Source organism: Eucyclogobius newberryi, unplaced genomic scaffold (assembly GCF_026437365.1).
Source record: "Eucyclogobius newberryi isolate DKJ021-1_F unplaced genomic scaffold, fEucNew1.0.hap1 SCAF_5, whole genome shotgun sequence".
NCBI lineage: Eukaryota > Metazoa > Chordata > Actinopteri > Gobiiformes > Gobiidae > Eucyclogobius > Eucyclogobius newberryi.
In genome coordinates this window covers 12,362,346-12,384,761 of record NW_027316167.1, presented here as the reverse complement: position 1 = coordinate 12,384,761, position 22,416 = coordinate 12,362,346, and the positions used below count along the sequence as shown (strand labels likewise).

Here is a 22,416-nt window from a genome sequence, read left to right as displayed (position 1 = left end):
TAATTAGTTCTTCATCATTCTGATCTGAATGATCTCGATCATCAATTAAATATAAGAAATACTGAATTTCTCTTAAATAATAACAATTTATCCCAAAGACGCTTTACAATACATTACAATATCTGGAGGCCACTTTCAAGCTGCTCATTTAACACAGGCAAGGGGTCATTGGACATAGTTGACCTGTAGGATCAGGCTTTTTTAAATAACCATGGTGTAACACATGGCTACAATACAGCATGTATTTCACATATGTTCATTAACATGCACTATCCTAGCAAAATCAGAATCAGAAAGTGGTTTATTGCCATTGTCAAAGAACAGGATTAAAAAACTAGGAACTCACTTTGGTGTTAAGGTGTAACGTACAACAATTAATAATAACAGTAAAAAAATATATCAAAAAGGGCATGCATATCAAACAAACAAACAAATAAACAAACAAATAAACAAACAAACAAACAAATAAACGTTTTTATAATGATATCGGCCTGCTGTCCTTTATGGGGGGAAAGCGAGATGACTTAACTACCTGTAGATGGCGCACGTGAGTAGCTTTCTTCCCATATGCAGCAGCTGATCCGCCAAAGAAGCGCAGGGGGAGAAGAATCCGGAACCAGCTCCAAAAAAGTCGCTAAAGTGTAAACAACGGCCTTAAAAGAGGTAATTATGTGAGCGCAGATTCAATATATGGCATGTAATTGTTTCATTTCTATGTGTTGGCAATGTTGGCACCAGTTACACGCTGTGGTTTGTCTTGTCTGTACCTGGTACTTCCTGTCCTCTGGTTAAATGGCTTTAGCCGCAAATGCTAACAGCTAATGCTAAACTGCGTGATTTCTTTGCGTAGCTCAGGAATAAAGCTAAAGGCTAACGGATTACTCAGTTTTTATGTCTTTACACTATACATTAAACGCCGACAATAACGCTGACTCAAATATGGCGTTGATGGTTATTTGCATTTGTCCTATTGTCCGCAGAGATGACCTAAGGGGAGCTGTCAAAAACAATGCTAGCATTAGCTTTCAAAGTATTTGATGTTGACAGCAGCACTACATAAACATCAAGTCAGAGATCAAGAGGCGTTGTAAATGATCACCAGACAAGGACCACAATGGAAATAAGTGCTTGCGCTTTTTGTGTTATCCTGGCTTTTTAAATTGTATTTACATGTGATTCTATGTATATATATATATATATATATATGTTTACAAACATTTGTTTATGTTATGTTTATGTATTACATGTTCATGCACTTCATGGCAAATTAATCAAATCAGATAGTAACGGTAGTTATTGTGTTTAGCAGAGAAGATTGTGGCTGTGGGTAAAATCAACATGGACTACGAATATTATTATTACAAAACCACACTTTGCTGCTTATCATATAAACATAAACAAAACCATGCCGTTCAATAAAAGACTACTTAATTATAAAATCTGTGTGACGTATTCTCCACAAATGTTTTGCAGAAATATATTTAAAAGGGGGTTTAAGGTGTTTTGACCATCCCAGTTTGTCTTTGGACTGTTTATCTTTTCATTTGCTTGTGGTTGATGCTTTAACAACATTGTGCAATGAAAATAATTATGACACTGCAGTAGCAATACAAATGTGTTTTATTCTGTAGCAAAGATCACTACAGGTATTGTTTTAAATGCTGTTTTAATGCAGATGTGACTACTCACTTAATTTACTAGAAGAACTTTTTCATGAAAATTCACTCATTTCATTTTCAGACACAATACTTCTACTTGAATAATGTATGTAAACGTATCACTCCACACTAAAGTGTACAGTGGCCAATGTCTTTAAATAGGGCATCAGTAAAACAAATGTTTGCCCTCAAAATAAATGTTTTGGATATAACCAGTTGTTGTCCGGTATCAATTACGTCCATGCAGTTCCAGTTACCGTGGCAATTAGAATTTTGTAATGCTACTTCATAAAAAGATGAAGCTTTATTACTGGACTCAATGGTGGAACTGTTTTGGTTGTGTCTACTCTCGGGAGCCTGTAGCGTTGGTTCACACAGTCTTTAGGTCCCACCCAGCCTCTTACAGTGCAGTTAGAGGGGGGTAATAAAGTTAAAGAATAACGTCTAAAGAATAAAGTTTAAGACATTAGGTGGTGGTATTAGTTGCGTTCCCACTTGACCAGTTTAGTCCAGACTAAACTGATCCGGGGTCAATTGTACAAATGGACATTTATCCATTTATCTACTTCATGGTATTTTTATGATGCCTAGAGGTTGTACTTTCTGTTGTGAGTTGAAATAAAAATTAAAAATCCTTATTTTTAATTTGGACCTTTTTATGTAACACTTTTTTGTGTGGAGTGACCCTAACACTACTCCCCCTACTCAAGTTAAGCCAAACCTTTGCTTCCTCTTCCCACTGAGTAAGTCAGTTTATGTTGACAATATAATGATTTCATTTGTGAATCATTTGTGTTTCTCATACCGCTCCTTCAGATTCTATTACATTTTTGTCATTATTGTGGCTGATCTTGTGCATTATTTAATGTTTTGACTGTGAAATTATAAATCAGATGTTACACCCGGTTGCTCCTACTTGTCGTTTTAAAGGTGCATTCACACTTGCTTTGTGCTTATGTAGATTGGTTTGGTCCTGTTCTAGACCTGTAGTCTTGGTTTAGTTAAAGATTTAGTCTAAGTTTCGTCCCAAATTTGATGCGATATTCTTGCAAGCTCTTGAGTAATTTCTTACACCCTTTGGTACTTTTACTAAAATCATTTTGAAGTATTTTTGGCTATTCTACCTACCTTTGCATTTATACAAGGCTGACCACACTATAACATTTCTTCTTGTGCCTTAAATAGATGTCCTGGGTCTCTGTACATCACTAAAAGCCAACTGCGCTTGAGCTGTGATTGTAAACACCTGCCACGATGCCTGCAGTGTCCACCTGCCCCAAGGAGCTGTACCTGTCTACGTCTCTGGGGGAGCTAAACAAGAAGGCAGAGGTCAAACCAGATAAGATCAACACCAGGAGGTTTGCCTCAAAACACAATTTAGTCCAAATGTAGAAACTCTGAATACTATTGCACTTCATAGTAGAAATGTCATATTATAAAATTGAATGTTATTGTGTGGAGAATTTGTTTTCAACCTTTGTGTTGATGTAATGAGCAAAAAACATTTGTAATCTACATTTACTTACATACTCATGATGTAACCGATTACCACAGACCTGCTACCAGCTTAACTAAATTGTGAACATTATTTGCATAAAGATTTTTTGAGTATGAATGCTGATTTCTCTAAATTGACTAAGATTATCCAACGTGTACATCAATAACATAACTTAAATAACAATGATTGTGAAAAAAATCCTTTATTTATCTTCATTGGTTTTTAACTACGGTACAATTGCTGTTTATTGTTAATTAGCATCTCTTGTGTTGCAGTTATGTTCAGACTGCCTGTAAAATCTTCAAGGCAGCGGAGGAGTGTCGTCTGGACAGAGATGAGGAAAAAGCTTACGTGTTTTATATGAAGTATTTAACAGTTTATGATGTTGTTAAAAAGCGACCAGACTTCAAACAACAACAGGTAATCATTTTTAAATAAAATGGAACAGTATTCAGTTGGTAACTAAATGATCCAATCTAGTTTACCTTTCACATATGTTTATTTTTATTCAAATGATAAGACTTTTTGCTGGTTAAATCAAGGATAGATGTGATCGTAATTTTGTAATGAAACTACACACAGCCCCTTTAAATAAGATTAAATATGAATAACAACTGGCCTACCTGCAAATCTATATATATATATATATATATAAGTTGATCATGTAGGTCTTTGTACCGTATTTCTGTTGAACATGTCTATTACGGTATATTTATCAAATTGATGAAGTGCACGTTTTTCATACACAGGACTTTTTTATGACAATCCTTGGACCTAATAGCATTAAAAAAGCCATTGAAGAAGCGGAGAAACTCTCAGAAAGTCTCAAACTCAGGTTAGTAGTTCTGTAGTTTGACTCTATGTAGATATAGTTTAGAGCAAGCGGCATGTCAAACCTGTATGTTTAATATTTTCTTTACAATGTCAGGTATGAGGAAGTCGAAGTGCGCAAAAAACTTGAGGAGAAAGAGAGACTGGAAGAGAAGAAAAGAAAGGAGGAGATAACAGAGAAAGAGAGCGGTCGATCCTCTCCCAAAACGACAAGCAAAAAGGACATTAAGAAGGTACACCAGGCAAACAATCGATCTGTTCTGTTTGATATGAATATTTAAACTCCTACAGTGGACGATTGATCCAGCTGAGTCCCTGTTCAATACAACGTTGTGGTTGGTGAAACTAAACACGGGCCATTTCCTGTGATTTATTGGACAATTCGAGCACAGGGAACCGTCTATTTGCCGACAGTGTATTAAATATACAACAAGACCCCTTAGTAGTTTATTATTGTGTAACGCAACTCAAATGTTCAAGTAGACAGATTATGTACATTGTTTTTTGAGTTGTTATCCATGTTATAATGGTTTCCTCCTTTATTCAACGTTATATTTTGTGTGTTTGGGTAATCTTTTTCCCATTTTCACCTATTCTTGTCTCACCCTATACATTTTTGAGGAAAAAGATGATACACAAATCAAATTAGTGCAAAAAACAAAACTGCTTGGTTGTGTTACAGCTATTCATTGGCGGCCGTCAACATGGTCCAGTTTTGTTTGCCCTGCATTTTTTAACTGGAAGTAAATTTAGAGAGAGATTATAACTAAAATCCAGGAAGCAGAAGTGCAAAGAAGGCAATTGTTTTGTTTTTGACCCACCATTTTCCATTTTCTTTTTTAAAATGAATGTATTATTTATTTCTTTGGGAAAATGCATATTAATGAACATCTGTGTTAAACATGTAAACATGCCGGCGTATAGCTAACATCCACAGTATAACAAAACAAAGAAAATGTTACAAAATAGGTTTTTTACTGGTGATCACAGATCACATGACTGAATTGAGATCAACCACACCCTTTCCTAGCGTGTAACGTCAAAATATAATTTGCATAACCACCCAAGAGATATTTGAATATGTTTGTGTGTTTGGGGAAGTTGATTTAAATTTAGAATTGCAAGTCATGTCAAAGCACCACAGGCATTGGAGGTAGTTGAGTCAATACTGTGACCTCAGAGTGTTAAAATCACAGTTATCCACATGGTAATAATTGCACTGAAATTAGTTACTTTAACGTTTGGTGTCATTTTCCAGGTAAAGGAAGGACGGAATGAAATCAAGAATGCAACTCCGAAAGGTAAGTGTATTATTCTTATAATATACATTAAACTAATTCTATAAATATTTCTCTTTGACTCCTATGTTCAAACTCAATCACCTGTTATGTTCACACTTGCACATTCCACACATCAAAAGTGTGTCTTAACCTGGACTAGATCAGGACTGAATAAGGACTAGAACGTGAACAAAACCCACATCCAAGTCCACATCCTGACAAAATGGACTCCATTTAGGACCAAGTCATGTGTGAACACAGTTTTTGTTAGAGCACCATTATTGTGATTGTTACATTACTTTTATTTAAAGTTCACTTGCATTAAAATATTTAGTATCAAATCAAACTTCCATACCAGAAATTCAAATGTCCTACATAATTTTCAAACGGTTTTCCAAATATGCAAATATGTTCCCGTTATTTTATAATTTCATATTCTATGAGCGGTTGTCGCTCTCTCCTCCCAAGAAGGAGCTCGTGGGTTAGGGTTACGGTGAAAATGAGTGAAAGTATTTTAATAAAAAATATCCAAAAAGAAAATCCACAAATATTGAAGCTGATCATTTATTGATGTATAAAACATCAAATTTACTTAAGGAATTTATCTGCTCTCTTAAGAAAACTATAAGCCTTTTTAGCAATATTATTTGTCAATCTATTTTTAAAAATATTTCAATTTTTTTTTCATACCACACATTGATCAGTGGTCTTCTCTTCCAGCTCCAACGCCGGCCGGAGGAATCACTGCAGAGAAACTTTTCTCTATGATGAAGGACCAGACGATCTCTCTGATTGTGATGGACGCTCGGAGGTTGAAAGACTTCGAGGAGTCCCACATGCTGGTCCCAGCTCTGACCTGCATCAGCGTTCCCGAGGAGGCCGTCAGTCCTGGGTAATGACCAGAGATTTAAGAAAAGTTTCAGTGTTGTCTCATAAATATTGCTTCATTTATTTCATTTTGTGACTTTCCCAGAATCACTGTGAATCAGGTCGAGGCGAAGCTGCCAGAGTCGTCCCAAGTCCACTGGAGGAGAAGAGGGTTTGTGGACTACATCATTTTACTCGACTGGTTCAGCTCCGTCTCAGACTTGGCCTTGGGCACAACTCTGCAGAGCCTCAAAGACGCCCTGTTCAAGGTGATGGTCTCATTTTAGAATTGAACGCATGTGTTTATTATCTATATCAGCATCTCGTAATCTAATCATTTTTTATGCAGCCGGTTATATTTCAAAAGGGATTACATTTTTATTTATTTATTACTAAGCTCAGCACATAAGCTGTAACTACAATATGATATGTAATAATTATATAGCAGTGCAGTTAGAAATATTGCATGAAGTTTTTTACAGAAAAAGTTTCGAAATCTAAATGTCAAATCAAGGTGAAATAAATTTGATTAACTTCCTAATTACTAGCCAGGGCTGAAACGAGTAATGAACCAATCGTGACTTAAAAAAGTAGTGGGATTATTAAATCAAAATGTAAAAAAATTAAATGAATAATTTCTGATTTTCATCAACAATACATTTCATTCATTAATGTTTTCTATTCATTCACTACTTAAAATGTCTATGTACAATAGAAATGACCTGTATTGTTTGACTTGTTGACTTTATGTTGATAATAAAATGATTGTTAGTTGCCCCCTATAACGAGCCCTATGTTGAATATAAAATGAGTAACAATCACAAGATAAACTTCCTTTTTACAAATCTAATATTGTTATTGTTCTTTATGTGTTCACAGTGGGACAGTATGACCATCCTGCGCAGCGAGCCCATGGTTTTGGAGGGAGGCTATGAGAACTGGCTTCTGTATTATCCGATGTTCTCGTCAAACCCCAAAGTCAAACCCCCGAGACAAAATCTCACCAGTGCACTGCCTCAATGTAAGATCTGCTGGGATTGGAGTGCCCTTTAAAGACACATAATATGCAAGAGCTCTGAGTTCTGAGCTTCTGACGCTATTCTAACATTGTTCTCTCATCCAAAACATACCTGGAGTAGCGTTTGGCTTTATTAACGTTAATTTGATGACTCCTGGTTGGAAAGTCCTCTCCCCTCCGACCGTCAAAAACACTCATTCTGAATCTCCTTAATAACTAGTTCTGAAACATGAAATGGCAAAGTAAAGGTACTCAAGAGCAGATCAAAGCAGATCTATGTAACGCTGCATCTCCCCTGTGAAAATAAATGCAAACGCTTTTTTCTTTTCTTTCCTTTATTTTTTTATCATAATAAGGCAGTATAATCATACAAAAACATGCCACATTGACAAATGTAAAAAATAGCCAGGGTTTCTCAAGAGAGTTGTCTTTGGGTTGATGTCGGCAAATGGCTGGTTTTCTGTTCAGAGACAACAGGGGGCGATGACAGACACTCCAAATGCCCCAAAAATACACATTTAACCATCACAGGGACTTACGAAGACGTTCAATAAGGTGAACATTTGACTTAGTTCTGCTTTAAAGGCCAATAACAATACAGATAATGCTTAATATTTGTCTTTTACGAAATGTAAGAAGTTGACCTACTTTTTAAACTCCATTGCCTGATTATTGACAAGGAGCGCTGGATTGAAACGTTTGCTGGGGCTTCAACTTGTTTCTAACTTGCACGAGCCCTCCAGCACATTCCATGTTTCGGTCCTTTTATGGGTGACTATTGCTGTATTGGTGTAAATCGTAAGTTGTGTGAGTAATTCTTCTGATCTGTATTATCCCCAGTGAACTTCAGCTACCCCTCGCTCGAAGAACCCAAACCCCCAACCCCTCCTCAGCCCGAGCCGCAGGTTCGCCCCGAGCCACTGGAGCCCTCTGCCCCTGCGCTAGTGAACGGCGTGGCCTGTATGGATGTCCCGCCTCCTCAAACCTCAGTGATACATCGACAGACAGATTGTGTGGACTCCCCGGGGACAGGACCCGAGCTCAGCAAGAAGAAGCCAGCCGCAGGTCCAAAGAGCCAGTCGCCCGTCACAACCCAAGCCTTTCCCCAGGTATTTACTAGTATTTATAGTGTTTGTACGTTTGCCATCCTGGACCTGGGTAGCATAAAACTACAAAGGGAGGCCGACTCCCCCAGAAACTTTACCTAGTGATAACGTTTTTATTGAGTTGTTTGAAATGTTCAGACATAATTTTGATGGATATTGACCAATGATTAATCTTTGTGGAGTGTTCACATTTGCACGTTCACCACATCAAAATTGGGACTAAACCAGGACTAAACCAGGACTAAACCAGGACTAAACCAGGACTAAACCAAACCAGGACTAAACCAGGACTAAACCAGGACTAAACCAGGACTAAACCAGGACTAAACCAAACCAGGACTAAACCAGGACTAACTCAAGTTCACATCAGGACTAAAATGGTCTACAATTTGGACCAAATAATGACAACTGTGAACGCGACCTTAAAAGGTTTGTCTAAAATATGGAGTCACGAAAAAGTCAATTTATGGCTGAAAAATGTGAATTGATCATTGCACTAACTAATCGATTATTGAGATAATTGATTTAAAAGAATCTACTTGGGTAGTAAGGCTGAGCAAAATAATATGTCTGTTTTCCGTAACACGATCAACCCGGAATAAAACTAGCCAAGAAAAAAAAAAATCAGCATTTTGTTTAAAAAAAAAAAAAAAAAATTATCTTTCAAATATTTCGGCGACTCACCGACTGTGCTTTCCTATAGCGCTGTTTAGAATAATTTTATAGCGCTGGTAAACCTATCTTTCATCCCAAGGGACAAATAATGCATTGCGCAACGCATATGCGTCTTCATTTTCGGTCCTCCATATGCTTCTGTATTAAACAGACCATGCAGGAGGGAGTCTACATTGTCTTTTACATGTTTATTTGGCTCTGTCAGTGCCACTGGCCTGGCCACCGCTCATATCGTTCTGCATAATGGTGTGGCTTCATTTAAATTTGACTTGCGCTTTGCATTCTGGGAGGGAAACACGCCTAGCAGCGTCATCACAACAAACATGGCGGCGCCTGTCCCCCCCGCATGTTCCCCCCTCTCGACTTCGCTACCAAAATAAAGGATAACGGCATACAAACGGTCGATTGAAATATCTTAAAATCGGGAGATTTAGTCTCCCGATCGGGTTGATCGAGACGTTTTCGGTCATTGACTGTTTTTCACTTGAAAAATGTTGGGTCGGGTTACATCAAACAAACTAATAGAATTGTCATTATAAGGGCTGTACCCACACTCAGAAACATCGAGCAAACATGAGGTTTCATGATTTAGACAAAGCAGTATTCAGACCTTTCACCATTTAAACAACTTAATAATTTATTTTAAGAATAATTGCTAGATCAGGCAATTTGCAGAATAATTGTTTGCTGCAGTCCAACATTTTTTAAATCTTATCCATGTGTGTGGTTCTTTATATTGATAAAACAGCACTTAAAGGTTTCTTTTGTATCAACAGGTTTCAAAGTGCTGTTGCCATAGCAGTTAAAAAATCCAACACAATATTATGTCTTTTGAATGGGCAAACATCTGCAAAATATCACATTACAATTAATGATTTAATATTGGTAACTAAAACTTTTGTCTCTCATTCTAGTTTGACCGCACCAAAAAGCCCTCCGTGAGAATTGTGGACGAGCCCAAACCCAATATGAACGGCGCGGCCAAAGACTTGACCCAAAACGGGCCCCTGATCAAACCCTCCGTGGGCCCGAACCCAACTCTGACCCAAGACGAGCAGAGTCGAACCCACAACGAGGCCGCGGCTGCGATGGAGCGGGCCAGGCAGGAGCAGGAAAGGAAGGAAAGACTCGAACGAGAGAACAGCGAAAAGAGGGAGAAGGAGGATGAGGAGGAGGAGAAGGAGGATGAGGAGGAGGAGAGGAAGGACAAGAAGAAGCTGGAGCGACAGAAGGCTGAGGAGGTGGAGGACCGGGACAGCCGAGGAGCGGAGAGAGAGCGCAGAGGCAAAGACCCAAACTGCGACACGCCCTCGAAAAGCATGTCCCTCGACTCGCCGGCTCCAAATCACATCGTGAGTGAAATTAAGGTGCGTCTGTTGTTCGCGTGACAAAAAGAATGTCAGCGTTTTGTTAAGAGTAAAATATGAAGAGGCTTTTGGAGTGCATTCATGTGTCGTAAATATCATTAATTATGTTCACTTGGTCTATTAGAGTAAAACATAGCACAAGTGATGAGTCAGATTCTGAATGTGAACAGATTCAACATGATTACATTATTGTTATACTAAACATTCGATCAAGGTTTGCTAATTTCACTTCCTGGTTGAATAAATGACATAAGAAGCAACCATCGTGTTTACAAGGGACGAAGCTAGTCTAATATACGCAATAGTTATGATTTAAATATGACACATTTACTTTCTAAAATGATTGAACTGTCAGAAAATCCTGTACCTTGAACATGTACTGGTTCTTGAACCTGTACTGGTTCTTGAACCTGTACTGATCCTTGAACCTGTACTGGTCCTTGAACCTGTACTGGTCCTTGAACCTGTACTGGTTCTTGAAACAACTGTACTGGTTCTTGAAACAACTGTACTGGTTCTTGAAACAACTGTACTGTAGGCTGAGAAAAGATCTTCAAAGTTAAGGGCCTGGGGGGCCCCTAACTTTTCAAAGTTAGGGGCCCCCAAGCAATTTCAGGGGCCCACAATCGCGCGCGGCATCGCGGCGTCATAAGAACAAGATAAATGTGTTGTTTTAAACCTGGTTATGTAAAACAATTTAAAGTACTTTTATCTGTTATTTGATATGAAGGAAGAGCCCAAATACTGAATCATATAAACCAGAGATCATGATCTTTAAAACTGTTTAATTCAATATAATAATGTTTCTTAGATACAAAATAAATACTGTTTACAGCATTTGACACAAGGAGATCTTGTGGAATATATGAAATCACGTCCCACAAAACAAACGAAGTGATGGAGAAACATATGCACTTTAAGTAACCTGGACCTTAACTCTTTAAGGAACCGTTTAAGAAAACGTTTTGTTTTCCTGATGTAAATGTACAGTGTATTGTTAATGGGAATAATACTTTGATAATTCAGTCTTATAGTGTACGTGTTAGGTCTATGGAAGTCTATGTAGAAGGAACAGCATGGTTATTATTCAGACAGATTTTATTCTTTAAATGTGACTTTCTATATTTCAGAGGGAGCCACTGACCAGAGCGAGAAGTGAAGAGATGGGCAGAAGTGTACCTGGTCTCCCTGTCGGATGGATGAAGGTAAACATTTGAAATTTATGTAAAAAATATGACAAAGATTAGAGGAATTGTGTGTTTTACTGATTTATGTTGCACCTGGTCATTTGAAAGAACACTGATGTCATTTTTATTATAACATCTTGTAAAAGAGGCAAATTATGCAAAATTCTTCATCATTAATTTGCGAAAGGTGGATTTTGATTGATTCCTTCATGATTGAGTTAAAATAATTGTCCTGCATTTGTGGCTTGACTGCTCGGAAAGTTTCCGTTTACAACTTGACACTATCCCAGCACATTTTTCAGATTTTATGATGATTTGAAAAAGCAGATTCCGGGTCAAAATAAAAACATCAACATTGAAAATCTGCTGCTTGCTATAGTCAAATGCCACTATGAACCAACTGGAACAGGGAATCAATAATAATAATAATAATAATAATAATAATAATAATAATAATAATAATAATAATAATAATAATAATAATAATAATAATAATAATAATAATAATAATAATAATAATAATAATAATAATAATAATAATAATAATAATAATAATAATAATAATAATAATAATAATAATAATAATATAAGCGGCTTCTATTATGAAGTCATTTTAGATCAATCTCATGTTTTATAATGAAAAACTGATACTTCATTATAAAACACCGGGAAAGAAGCACATGATAAATATACTTTTTTAACAGCGTTCTCCCATAAAACATACCTGGAGTTGTATTTAGCTTACACTCCATTCTGAATTTCCCCGACGTGTGATGTTTTCTCGATCTGTGTCGTAGCTCAGAGAATCTTTTGTTTAAGTTCATAAATCATTGTCGGTCTCATTCTGAGCATTTCTGCCGTCAAATCACGATCATTACATCTGCTCGGGTACTCGTGGCTCTCAAATATGTAATTCCCTCTGCTGCCAGTAGATGGAGCCCATTGCTCAGTTCCTTGTGTAGGATAAGCTACTTTGGAAGTCATTCTTTTTTTTTTAAACCTTTTTTTTGTTCTAAAACATGAGATGCCAAACTGGAGGTACTCAGAAGTATGTTTAATGGCCAGTAACAATAGAAATAATGCATAATATTTGTCCTTTAATATTTTAATAATTCCTTACAACAATAACAGAACTTACAACAGTTTGAACCACAGCTAATGCACCTTTTTCTTTCTTTTGCCCCCTATAGTTTCTTGACACGGTGACTGGCACCTATCGCTACTACCACTCGCCGACAAACATGGTCCACCTCTATCCACCAGAGGTCACCGTTCCCCAAACTCCGCCCTCGACTCCTCCCACCGTCAAACCCAAACCCAAATCGGCCGAACCTGACGCTAAAATCGACCGGGAGCGGGAACAGTCGAAGTTGAAGCGCTCGTACTCGTCTCCGGACATCAGCCAGGATCTGCGAGAAGAAGCCCAGAAGAAAGCCACCGCCGCCATCGCCGCCGCCGTCATCCCAACCATCAACAGAGAGACCAAGTATGACAACTTTGTGTTTGTTAGTTTTTAATTTCAAGCAGCAAATAAGGAAAAACTAAATGATAACACACAAGGAAAATGCATAAACATGATAAATACACATCAAAAGGGAAACATGCTAATTTTGCGAAAGTAAAATGGCTATTATTAAAGCAAAATGAACGCCATAGTCACAAAATGTTGACTTCAGAGACTCATGCATACTAGAGCTGGAACACATCTTATTGTTCATGAGCGTCAGGTTAAAAAGTGGCAGATCTGTGCAGGTCACAGTAATTTAAGGACATTTAGTAGTTTTAGATCCAAAAAATAGGCTCAGAGGAAACAAGGCGCTTCAGAGGCTAAACACACTAATAATAACTGAAAATGGCTTTGAGGACTGAAAATTACACATGAAGTGGATCATTCAATAACTTCCCCATGTAGAGATTGTACATTTGGACAGGTTTGTCATTACCCGATTTGGTATATCTTTAATTTTTAACTAAAACGTGTTTATTCTGTGTTCTGTGGCCTCAAGCAGTGCACAATTTAAATGTAGTTGTATCAAAATGTGATAGTTTCATCTCATTATTGTCAAACTTAAACATTTTACATCTAAAGCCAGACTTAACTCGGCTCTGTTCTGGTTTTTTTTTATCAACAGCTCAAATTCAGACTTTTTTTTTACAGACCTTGAGCACGTATTTATCAGGAAAACATTTTAAAATTGCAAAAGTAGATTTGAATTTCAAAAATAAGAGTTTGACCCAAGTATGAGTAGTAAAGCAACTTCAGCGCTTGCACCAAAGTATCTGGGCAAGCTCAGTTGAAAAAAAGTGTACCAGATATGACCCCGATCCCCAGCCACACACCAGCAAAACACCTCCGAGTCTCTGTTCCAGTCTGTAAAGTTAAGTGTAAATAGTAAGTGAGGTTCATACATGAGTAATAGAAGTAAAAATGTACAATTTACATCATCGTCACAGCTTTATTTCTCACATTGTCTTTGTTGAGTCCTGGTTTGAGCCCAGTTTATTCCAGATGTAGACCTGGTTTAGTCCTGGTCTGGTCTATAGTCTCTACGCAACTTTTACACGGCCCGTAGAACAGCGAGTCCAGACATCCACTTTTACTCAGGTTAACGCCCTGAACACTGAGCATAATCATCTCCTCTCTTACTTCAGGCCCACGGCTACTAAAGTCTACCAGAAGGTGGAAATTGTGCGGCCGTCTGCTGCCAAACTGCGCAATTTGAACCCAACGTTCGGAGGCCTGGGCGCGTCTTTGACCGGGCTCCGAAACCTGGGCAACACCTGCTACATGAACTCCATCCTCCAGTGTCTGTGCAACACTCGAGCCATGGCCGAATACTTCAACAACAACTACTACATGGAGGACATCAACAGGTCGGTACATTAAAGGAGACGGTAGACTTTTGTGAGCTTTTAACAGTGTAATAATGCGCTCAATTTGATTCCATGCATGTTTTTGTATAGTCCTGCATTTGAGGCGTCGCTGCCAGAGGTGCGCAATATATAAACATTTAGATGATATTGAGAATGTTGTTTTGAAGATATGCAAAATTGTTATATCGAGTGTGTCGTTTTAGTAAAAAAATGCTGTATAAAGAGCTGAAAAGCAAAGTTGTAAACGTTCAAATAAGGGTATAAAGTGATTACCGTACTTTTTGGACTATAAGCCGCTACTTTTCCCACGCGGCTTTCAACCCTGCGGTCATTACAACGTGCATCTAATTTATATATTTTTACTGGCTAACGGCCACTAGGGGGCACTCTAGCATGAAGCGCAAGCGTTTGACACTCTGTAGAAGACAATGCACAAAACAAAGTTTCCACCCTTGTCACAGTTGGTTACAATGTAAATAAAATTACATACATTTTTTGGGTTACTAAATATGTGTATATATGTCAATAAATATGTCTTCTTTAACCTAAATGTGTACCAAATATTTAAAAGTATGTACTATTATTTGGAAATGCACTACCAAGGCTTTTGTGGTACGTAACTACATCCCAATTAGTCTTAATAAACCATAAACAAAAACTTAATGAAATAGTTACTGAAGCCTGTATCAAATTAAGTATTGACTAAGTCTGAATCACTCTTATTAGCCTTAATGAAGTGTTACCATCTTTGAGTGATTTGCTCCTTTGGCAGGTTTAACATCCTGGGACACAAAGGGGAGGTGGCAGAGGAGTTTGGGGTGATCATGAAGGCGTTGTGGGGCGGTTTGTACAAATACATCAGCCCCAGAGACTTCAAAATCACCATCGGGAAAATCAACGAGCAGTTCTCCGGCTACGACCAACAGGACTCTCAAGAACTACTGCTGTTTCTGATGGACGGACTTCACGAGGATCTCAACAAGGTAAAAACACACTGAGAATGTGATTGAAACTGAATATATATTCACCCATATCACCACCCGCATGACTACACAAGTGTTTCTCAAACAGTGGGACGTGTACCGCTGGGGGTCAGCTCTTTTAAATAGCGCACTCTTATTTGCAATTTGCTTAATTCAGAGTTTATTTAAGGCACATGTTTTTTCCTTCTTTTGGTTATTCTGTGTTTAAAATAGCAGTGGGCTCTGTAGAGGGATACATGTCTTTATTTTATTCCCTAGGGGCATTTCTAGCGGGGCCAGTTGTTCAAAAACATTCCCATTATTTAGCAGGGGATGGCTCCATTAAGGGCAGTATGCAGTTACACAGTACGTTAGGACAGGTAAAGGTCAAGAGCAGCTGTGACGAGCTCTCAAGAGTTGTTGAGAAGCCAAGCAGCTGTGAAGATGAAAAGGTTTTGTTGTTTATTGCTCCAACATCTGGGTACGGCTTTTATTAAAACTTAAATTTAAAGAAGCAACCAATTAAAATTTTAAGTTAGGACTACCAGGTTTTGTTTTATTATTACTTTGTCATTAAAATGTGAACGTTAGCATTAGCGTTAGCATTGACCCACAAATACCTTTGTTTACAAACACAGACGTGTTCGTCTGGGAAGTATTGAGCTCATTTGAAAAGTCTTTATCATGTTGTGACGTTCACCTGCCTCTGTCCTCTCTGTGATCTTTAAGTATGTCATTCTAGTGGAACTCGGCAAAAAACCCACACATAGAATTCAACAGGAAGTATTGGCGCTAACACTGAGCTAGCCAGCCGCTGTCATGCTCAGAGCCCAGTGTCTAGTTCTATATCAAATGTGGCTTGGACCTGGAATAGTCCCAGTTTTAGACCTTTACTTGGTATGAAAGGTTTGAACACGACACAATTTCTACTTCTGAGACTAAACGCTTTTACTGCTGCTTCTAGCGCTGCAGCTACTTACGGCTATCAATTATTATTTTTTGCTCAGAACATGAAACATTTTTAGAAGCTTATTGTCAATTGCATTACATTGCATTACGTGATGGTTTCAGCTTTGTTATTGCACATTTCAACCTAGTCTTTTTATGATTTGTCTGTCTTTTGGCCTTGTTTCATTTTGATGGGATATTAGAGAGTAAGTACAGAGTGGTGTGTGGTTTGTCTGTTTTAACCTCTACATGTTTGACCAAAGACGTGCTTCTTCTCATTCTATCACAGTTTCACTTGTTCATTTAAATGGCCTATATATATTATGCAGTTGACGTTTTGAAATGTTCTAAATTTCTTTTTCCTACAATTAGCAACCTTTAGTGATATTGATGGGAAACGTGCATCTCACAGTCGGAATAAAAGCATGGACAGATTAAGTAAATGTGAAATGTGTTGTCATGGCAACAGGGCATACAGGGTTACATTATTAACCTTTTGATTGTAGTGAAATAATTTAGTTTGATGCGTGGTCAAAGGTTAGACTTTGGTGCACTTTCAATGAGACCAGACAGCTGGTAATATTTTTGATGTGTAAAATTACAGCTGCACAATATGTAAAAAAAATATGTTTTGTATTGCAATAACCAAAAGATTGCAATAATATTTTAAACATTTTTGACGTTCCGAAATATTAAAATTACTTGACTCACAATGACTCACAATAAAAAGTTAACAGACTAAAACTGAATTTAGATCAAATAAGAAAAAAAATCCCAATGTTTTTTTTGTTTTTTTTTACATTTTACTTTGAAAAAAAAACCCTGTACTTTTTACTTAGAAAGAAACACACCAAAACATTATATTTCAGTCTTTTTACTTTCAAAAATGGCCTATTGAAGAGGACAAATGAGATGATATTTGTGATATTTGTTGCTTAGCTGCATACCACAGGTCTACTTGGACTTGTTGGAGCAATGTAATATCTATAATATTCAACGCCAGCTGTGGACCAAACCTGCCTCTGATCTCGTTCCATGAGCTGCAAATGAGGCCCAGCACATTTGAATTTTACATTTTGAACTCAAATCAGGCTTTAGGACACTTTCTACTGTGTTAGTTTGACTTTTTTCTCAATGAATGTTGTGTTTTTAATGGCTGTGATTACAATACTCGCAGGTGTTTTTGCTGCACTTTCGATAGTAAAATGAAACTATTTGAAGGACACTAATGGCAAAATTGTGTTTAACCTCGTCAAAAACATACCTGTAGTTGCATTTAGCTTCTTTCACACTTGATGAATCCTGTTGGGCAAGTCCTCTCCCTCTGGGCCTCGGAAAACGCCTGGTTTCAATTTCCCCTTGTTTGTGACGTCATAGGCAGAGCTCAGAGATCCACAAATCATCACCAGACTCGTTCATTACAACTGTGTGCTTGTATTAGCATGTTGCGGGGCAGGCTAGCTTTTGTTTGTCTCCCCTTCGTAATTCCCTCTGCTTCCAGTCCCTCCTCCTCCCTCCCCTCTCCCTCACGGCTGCTGCACTGACGTCTCCTTTCTGACTTTTAACTAGGTAAATATCTGTAAAGACTGAGGTTAAAATCTCACAAGATTATTGTCCATGTTTCATCTCGATCCACCCCTAATGCTTTTATTGGATGCATTGCTTTAAGCTCTAAAACATGTCAAAAACAAAATTGATAACCAGATTTCAGATTTTTTCCCACAACACTTGAGTTTTGATGCCATCTACTGGCTGCAGAGGGAATAACACGGGTAATAACAACAACTGGAAAGTTTTCTCTGAGATGCGAGGTAGCCATGCAGCTGTTACGGTCGTGATTAGACGGGAGAAATGCTCAGAACGAGTTTGGCGATGATTTATGGACTTAAAAACGGCACCGAAGATTCTCAGAGCCACGTCACAGATCGAGAAAATGTCACACATCGAGATTTGTGTTTTTGACGCTCGGAGGGAAAGGACTTTCTAACCAGGATTCATCAGACTAGTGAACGAAGCTAAATACAACTCCAGTTATGTTTTTGATGAGGAAACTTTGTTGGAACATGGTTAAAAGCTCGAAAAAGTCAATTTTGCATAATATGTGTCCTTTTAATTGCGACTAGATTAGTGATAAGTAAAGTTTATAGTGTATTAATAGTAACAGGCTCCCTGCGTGTGACCTCAGGCCGACAACAGGAAGCGCTACAAGGAGGAGGAGAACGACCATCTGGACGACCAGTCTGCGGCGGACCTGGCCTGGAGCAAACACAAGGCCCTGAACGAGTCCATCATCGTGGCTCTGTTCCAGGGCCAGTTCAAGTCCACGCTGCAGTGTCTCACCTGCCACCACAAGTCCAGGACCTTCGAGACCTTCATGTACCTGTCGCTGCCCCTGGCCTCCACCTCCAAGTGCTCACTGCAGGTCAGAACATCAGGAAACGTCTGCCTCAACAGAGCGAGACAGTTGTAACCATGTCTTTGCCGTTCTCCTAACCGTCCCAGTTCTTCACAACTCTGTCTGGAGCATGTTTGTCCTGTTTTTATGGACTTGTTTGAGTAAATGAATAATAAACAGATACAGACAACAAAGTAATCACTACTTTTGCAATGTACAAAATGAAAGTACAACATATTCTACTCTGTTTTTCAATCTGTTTCTGGTGATTCTGAATTGATTTAGTATTTTATGATTATTTCTTGTCTGTCGATTCATCTCCAGGCCCCAGTTGACACCAGAGAACTTCCATTGAAAGTATTTGAAGTATTTGACATACTCTATTCTTAACGTTGGCTTTTGTTCACAGGATTGTCTTCGACTTTTCTCCAAAGAAGAAAGGCTCACAGACAACAACAAAGCGTTCTGCGGACACTGCAAAGCCCATCGAGACTCCACCAAGAAGCTGGAGATCTGGAAGGTTCCGCCTATTGTGCTGGTGCACTTAAAGCGGTCAGTGCTTTTGCCCTTTTGGAGTCGTCCTTCTGTGTTGGTCATTTGCACTGATTTGGTTGTGTCGTCGCTACAGTTTTTCGTACGAGGGCCGGTGGAAGCAGAAGCTGCAGACGTCGGTGGACTTTCCCCTGGACTGTCTCGACCTGAGTCAATACGTCATCGGACCCAAACAGAGCCTGAAGAAGTACAACCTTTACGGAGTCTCTGTGAGTTCCTGCTGAACGGGGAAAACGCAAAGACCCTCCACTAGAACTGTTAGAATCTGCATCTTTTAAGAAGCTCATTATTTTCATTATTTTGAATCGGGTTTGGGCGATATTGTATCCAGATAACAATAATCCAACAATAAGACGTCAATCCAATGGAAATGTGTAAAAACAGGTCTTTAAATGTATTAGTGGAGGTTTTTATCAGACAAATGTGAAATGGCTGTCAAGTATTCTCAAAAGTGCAGAAATATCACCTTATACTAATTTGGAAAGTCACTTTTTTCCTTCTTTATTTTCAGTCGGCTTCTATTTGTAGCATCTTTTACTACAAAAATGGGCGTATCAAATGTAAACTTCAAAGGAAATCTGCATAAACGGGTCAAATATCAGAACAGTCCAAATCTTTACAGTGGTTCTGACAACAACTAATGACATGGTACAAAAGTGCAGCTCAAAGGCACATGTGGCTTTGTTGCAGCGAGTTATGTAGCAAATGCTAATGAATGATTAGCTTTGGTGGTTAGCATTCTGGTCAAACAATGGACTCAGAAATCTGTCTAGTAATAGTGTCGCTCTTAATATAATGTTTTGGTCAGATTTTGAGCATTTAGTGCCTAGTTTGATGACTGTCTTTGCCTGTTCAAGTCTGTGTAAAGTCGGGAAAAAGCCATTCAAAAGCTGACCGCCCTGTGTGATGTCATCAAGCCAAAACCGACACCTTTCACCCAACATTTGTGAAGCAATTTTACCTTTCATATGCTCTTCTCGTAGAAACCACCATTAACCAAAATGAGCATATTTCCAAAACGACCACCTCCATGTTGAACGCGGCGTGTCTAAAGACCTGAATGTCTTTTTGTTTCACCGTTTAAATGACTTGCCCGTTACCATTTCCCTGCATAAAGTGTGTCATTTACCATAACGTCTCCTCTGCAGAATCATTACGGTGGCCTGGACGGCGGACACTACACGGCCTACTGTAAGAACGCCCCGAAGCAGCGCTGGTTCAAGTTCGACGACCACGAGGTTTCCGAGCTCTCCACCTCCTCCGTCAAATCCTCCGCCGCCTACATCCTCTTCTACTCCACGCTCTGAAGGCCCGAGCCACGCCCCGACGGGCTCAAATACTTCTACAACACAGGGAGGCGACTCTTACCTTCGGAGAGCTCCTGTTAAACCTGCTCTTGAGTCGCTTCCGCACGCCGACATGTGAAGGAGAAAGCGTGGGAAACATCTAGTGCCCGGTCGACTTCCTTCCACAGTCAATTTAAGGTGGTACTTTTAGTTGCTGCGGGCTCGTTCATACTGTGTACTCTCCAGCTTGTACATAACTTAACCAATGCTAAAGTTGCACATATACAAATGTAAATAGTCAAAGGGAGAAAAGGCGAGACCTGTTTGAAGTGACCAAACTCCTCACGACGTCGTAGCCAACATGGTATTAATAAGACTGGAGTTTTGAGCTCGTTTGTTTTCTGAGCCGAGGAGGAAGACTGAACTTCTTTTCTTTTCTGATGATTACCTAGCTACATTATTTTGCACTTACAATATGCAATCGATCTGGTTTATGTAGAACACGCTGATGTATCTTTGAAATGACACTCGCTTTAGCCTTTTAAGCTGGTTTTCAGCGGAGCACTTGTGGAAAAAAAACCACGTATTTCTACTATTTACTCTCTCATTTGCCAAATCTGTACAAACCACTCTTTGATTTGTTACAATAATGCATTTAGCGCTTATTTATTTCCTTTGCGAGGGAATCGTAAATAGATTTCACTGTTTCTTGGACCATACTCAATGTAGCTTTCGTCAAAATGAGTCCAATCTAGCGCTGTACAATACTACGATATTACCATGTGCGATACAGCGGTGAAAGTTCTGCAATATTGGCGTGATTGTGATACTGCAACATACGTTTTCACACAATAATTTGAATCGTGTTAAATCAACAATGTCTTAATTTACAAGTCAAACGCTGTCGAAATAAAAAAAATAACTGAGAATTAAAGCTAATCTAGGTCTTAACATGGAATAACATGTTTAAAATCAGCCTTTTTGAAACATTTTCATTTAAAACCCTCTGTCAGATGTGTAAACGTTGGTACCGCTGCGATACAGTATCGAATATTGTGGTATATTGAGCAGCCCTTGTCGAAGGCTTCATATTGAATCTTGCTCAAAAACACGTGCAGTTTGTTGAGTGAAAAGGCAGATTTAACTGTCCGGTCGCTCCCAAAACTGCAGCGGATTCACTCCACGCCTTCTGCCTTTTGCCGTTGAGAAAGTAAAATCCTCACAAACGAATAAGTCGACGGATTAAACGATTAAACGACGACAGCCCAACTTAATGTAGTGAGGTTTATTTGACATTTCCCAAGTGCTTCGCCGTTATATTCCAGCGTCGATACAGCGGACCGTCACGTTATGGTCCGCCTATTACTCAGTTTAACACTTCGTCTTGTACCAATCATGGAAATCATTAACAAGTAAAAGGTTTGAGACGCGTTTGTTGTCTCTGAGGCCAAATACAGCAGCGTCATTTGGCGTCGGACTTTGAACTTTGACCTGGATCATTGAAAGGACCTGGAACCGGGTTGGCCTGGACTTGTGACGTCATTCATCTCTGTTTTCTTGTACTGGTTGATTTGGTTTCTAATGCTCTAAACTGGAGTCTGATATAACAATTATATTAACCAACAACTTGTATGACTATTTATTAAAACGGCTTCAAATTAAGCGTTTGAATTGTGGTGTTTTGCGTTGATTTCTTATGTTTGTGCCTTGGACAGGAAATGAATCCAACTCAATCAAATAGAAATCCAGTTATTGAAAATCAACAGTGATCATTTTGGACCTTTTTATTTTTTTAGAGGTAAAAGTTGTAGCATAGTTCAGACTTTGGAGAAAATACATTTGACTGATTAAAAGCATGTCTTGTTGCTGTTCATAAAATGGGCAAATTCAAATACAAAATGTTGATATGAGG

General features: G+C 38.6%; 1 protein-coding gene across 2 annotated transcripts; it reads left to right on the top strand.

Annotated features, from left to right (window-relative positions):
- Positions 1-568: 568 nt before the first annotated feature.
- Positions 569-22,166, top strand: usp8 (ubiquitin specific peptidase 8). 2 transcript variants are annotated; one of them, XM_072464733.1, is made up of 19 exons: positions 569-663; positions 2,844-3,016; positions 3,432-3,576; positions 3,906-3,991; positions 4,085-4,220; positions 5,246-5,288; positions 5,988-6,159; positions 6,241-6,403; positions 7,014-7,155; positions 7,993-8,261; positions 9,848-10,285; positions 11,431-11,505; positions 12,678-12,973; positions 14,140-14,361; positions 15,134-15,344; positions 18,457-18,693; positions 19,076-19,218; positions 19,295-19,427; positions 20,367-22,166. In XM_072464733.1, exons 2-19 carry the CDS (start codon positions 2,913-2,915, stop codon positions 20,523-20,525), a joined length of 3,174 nt encoding a protein of 1,057 aa, XP_072320834.1. In that variant the 5' UTR covers positions 569-663; positions 2,844-2,912; the 3' UTR covers positions 20,526-22,166. The 2 variants fall into 2 exon arrangements, with proteins under 2 accessions (XP_072320834.1, XP_072320833.1); XM_072464732.1 differs by having other exon boundaries at positions 9,848-10,300.
- The last annotated feature ends 250 nt before the right edge of the window (positions 22,167-22,416 follow it).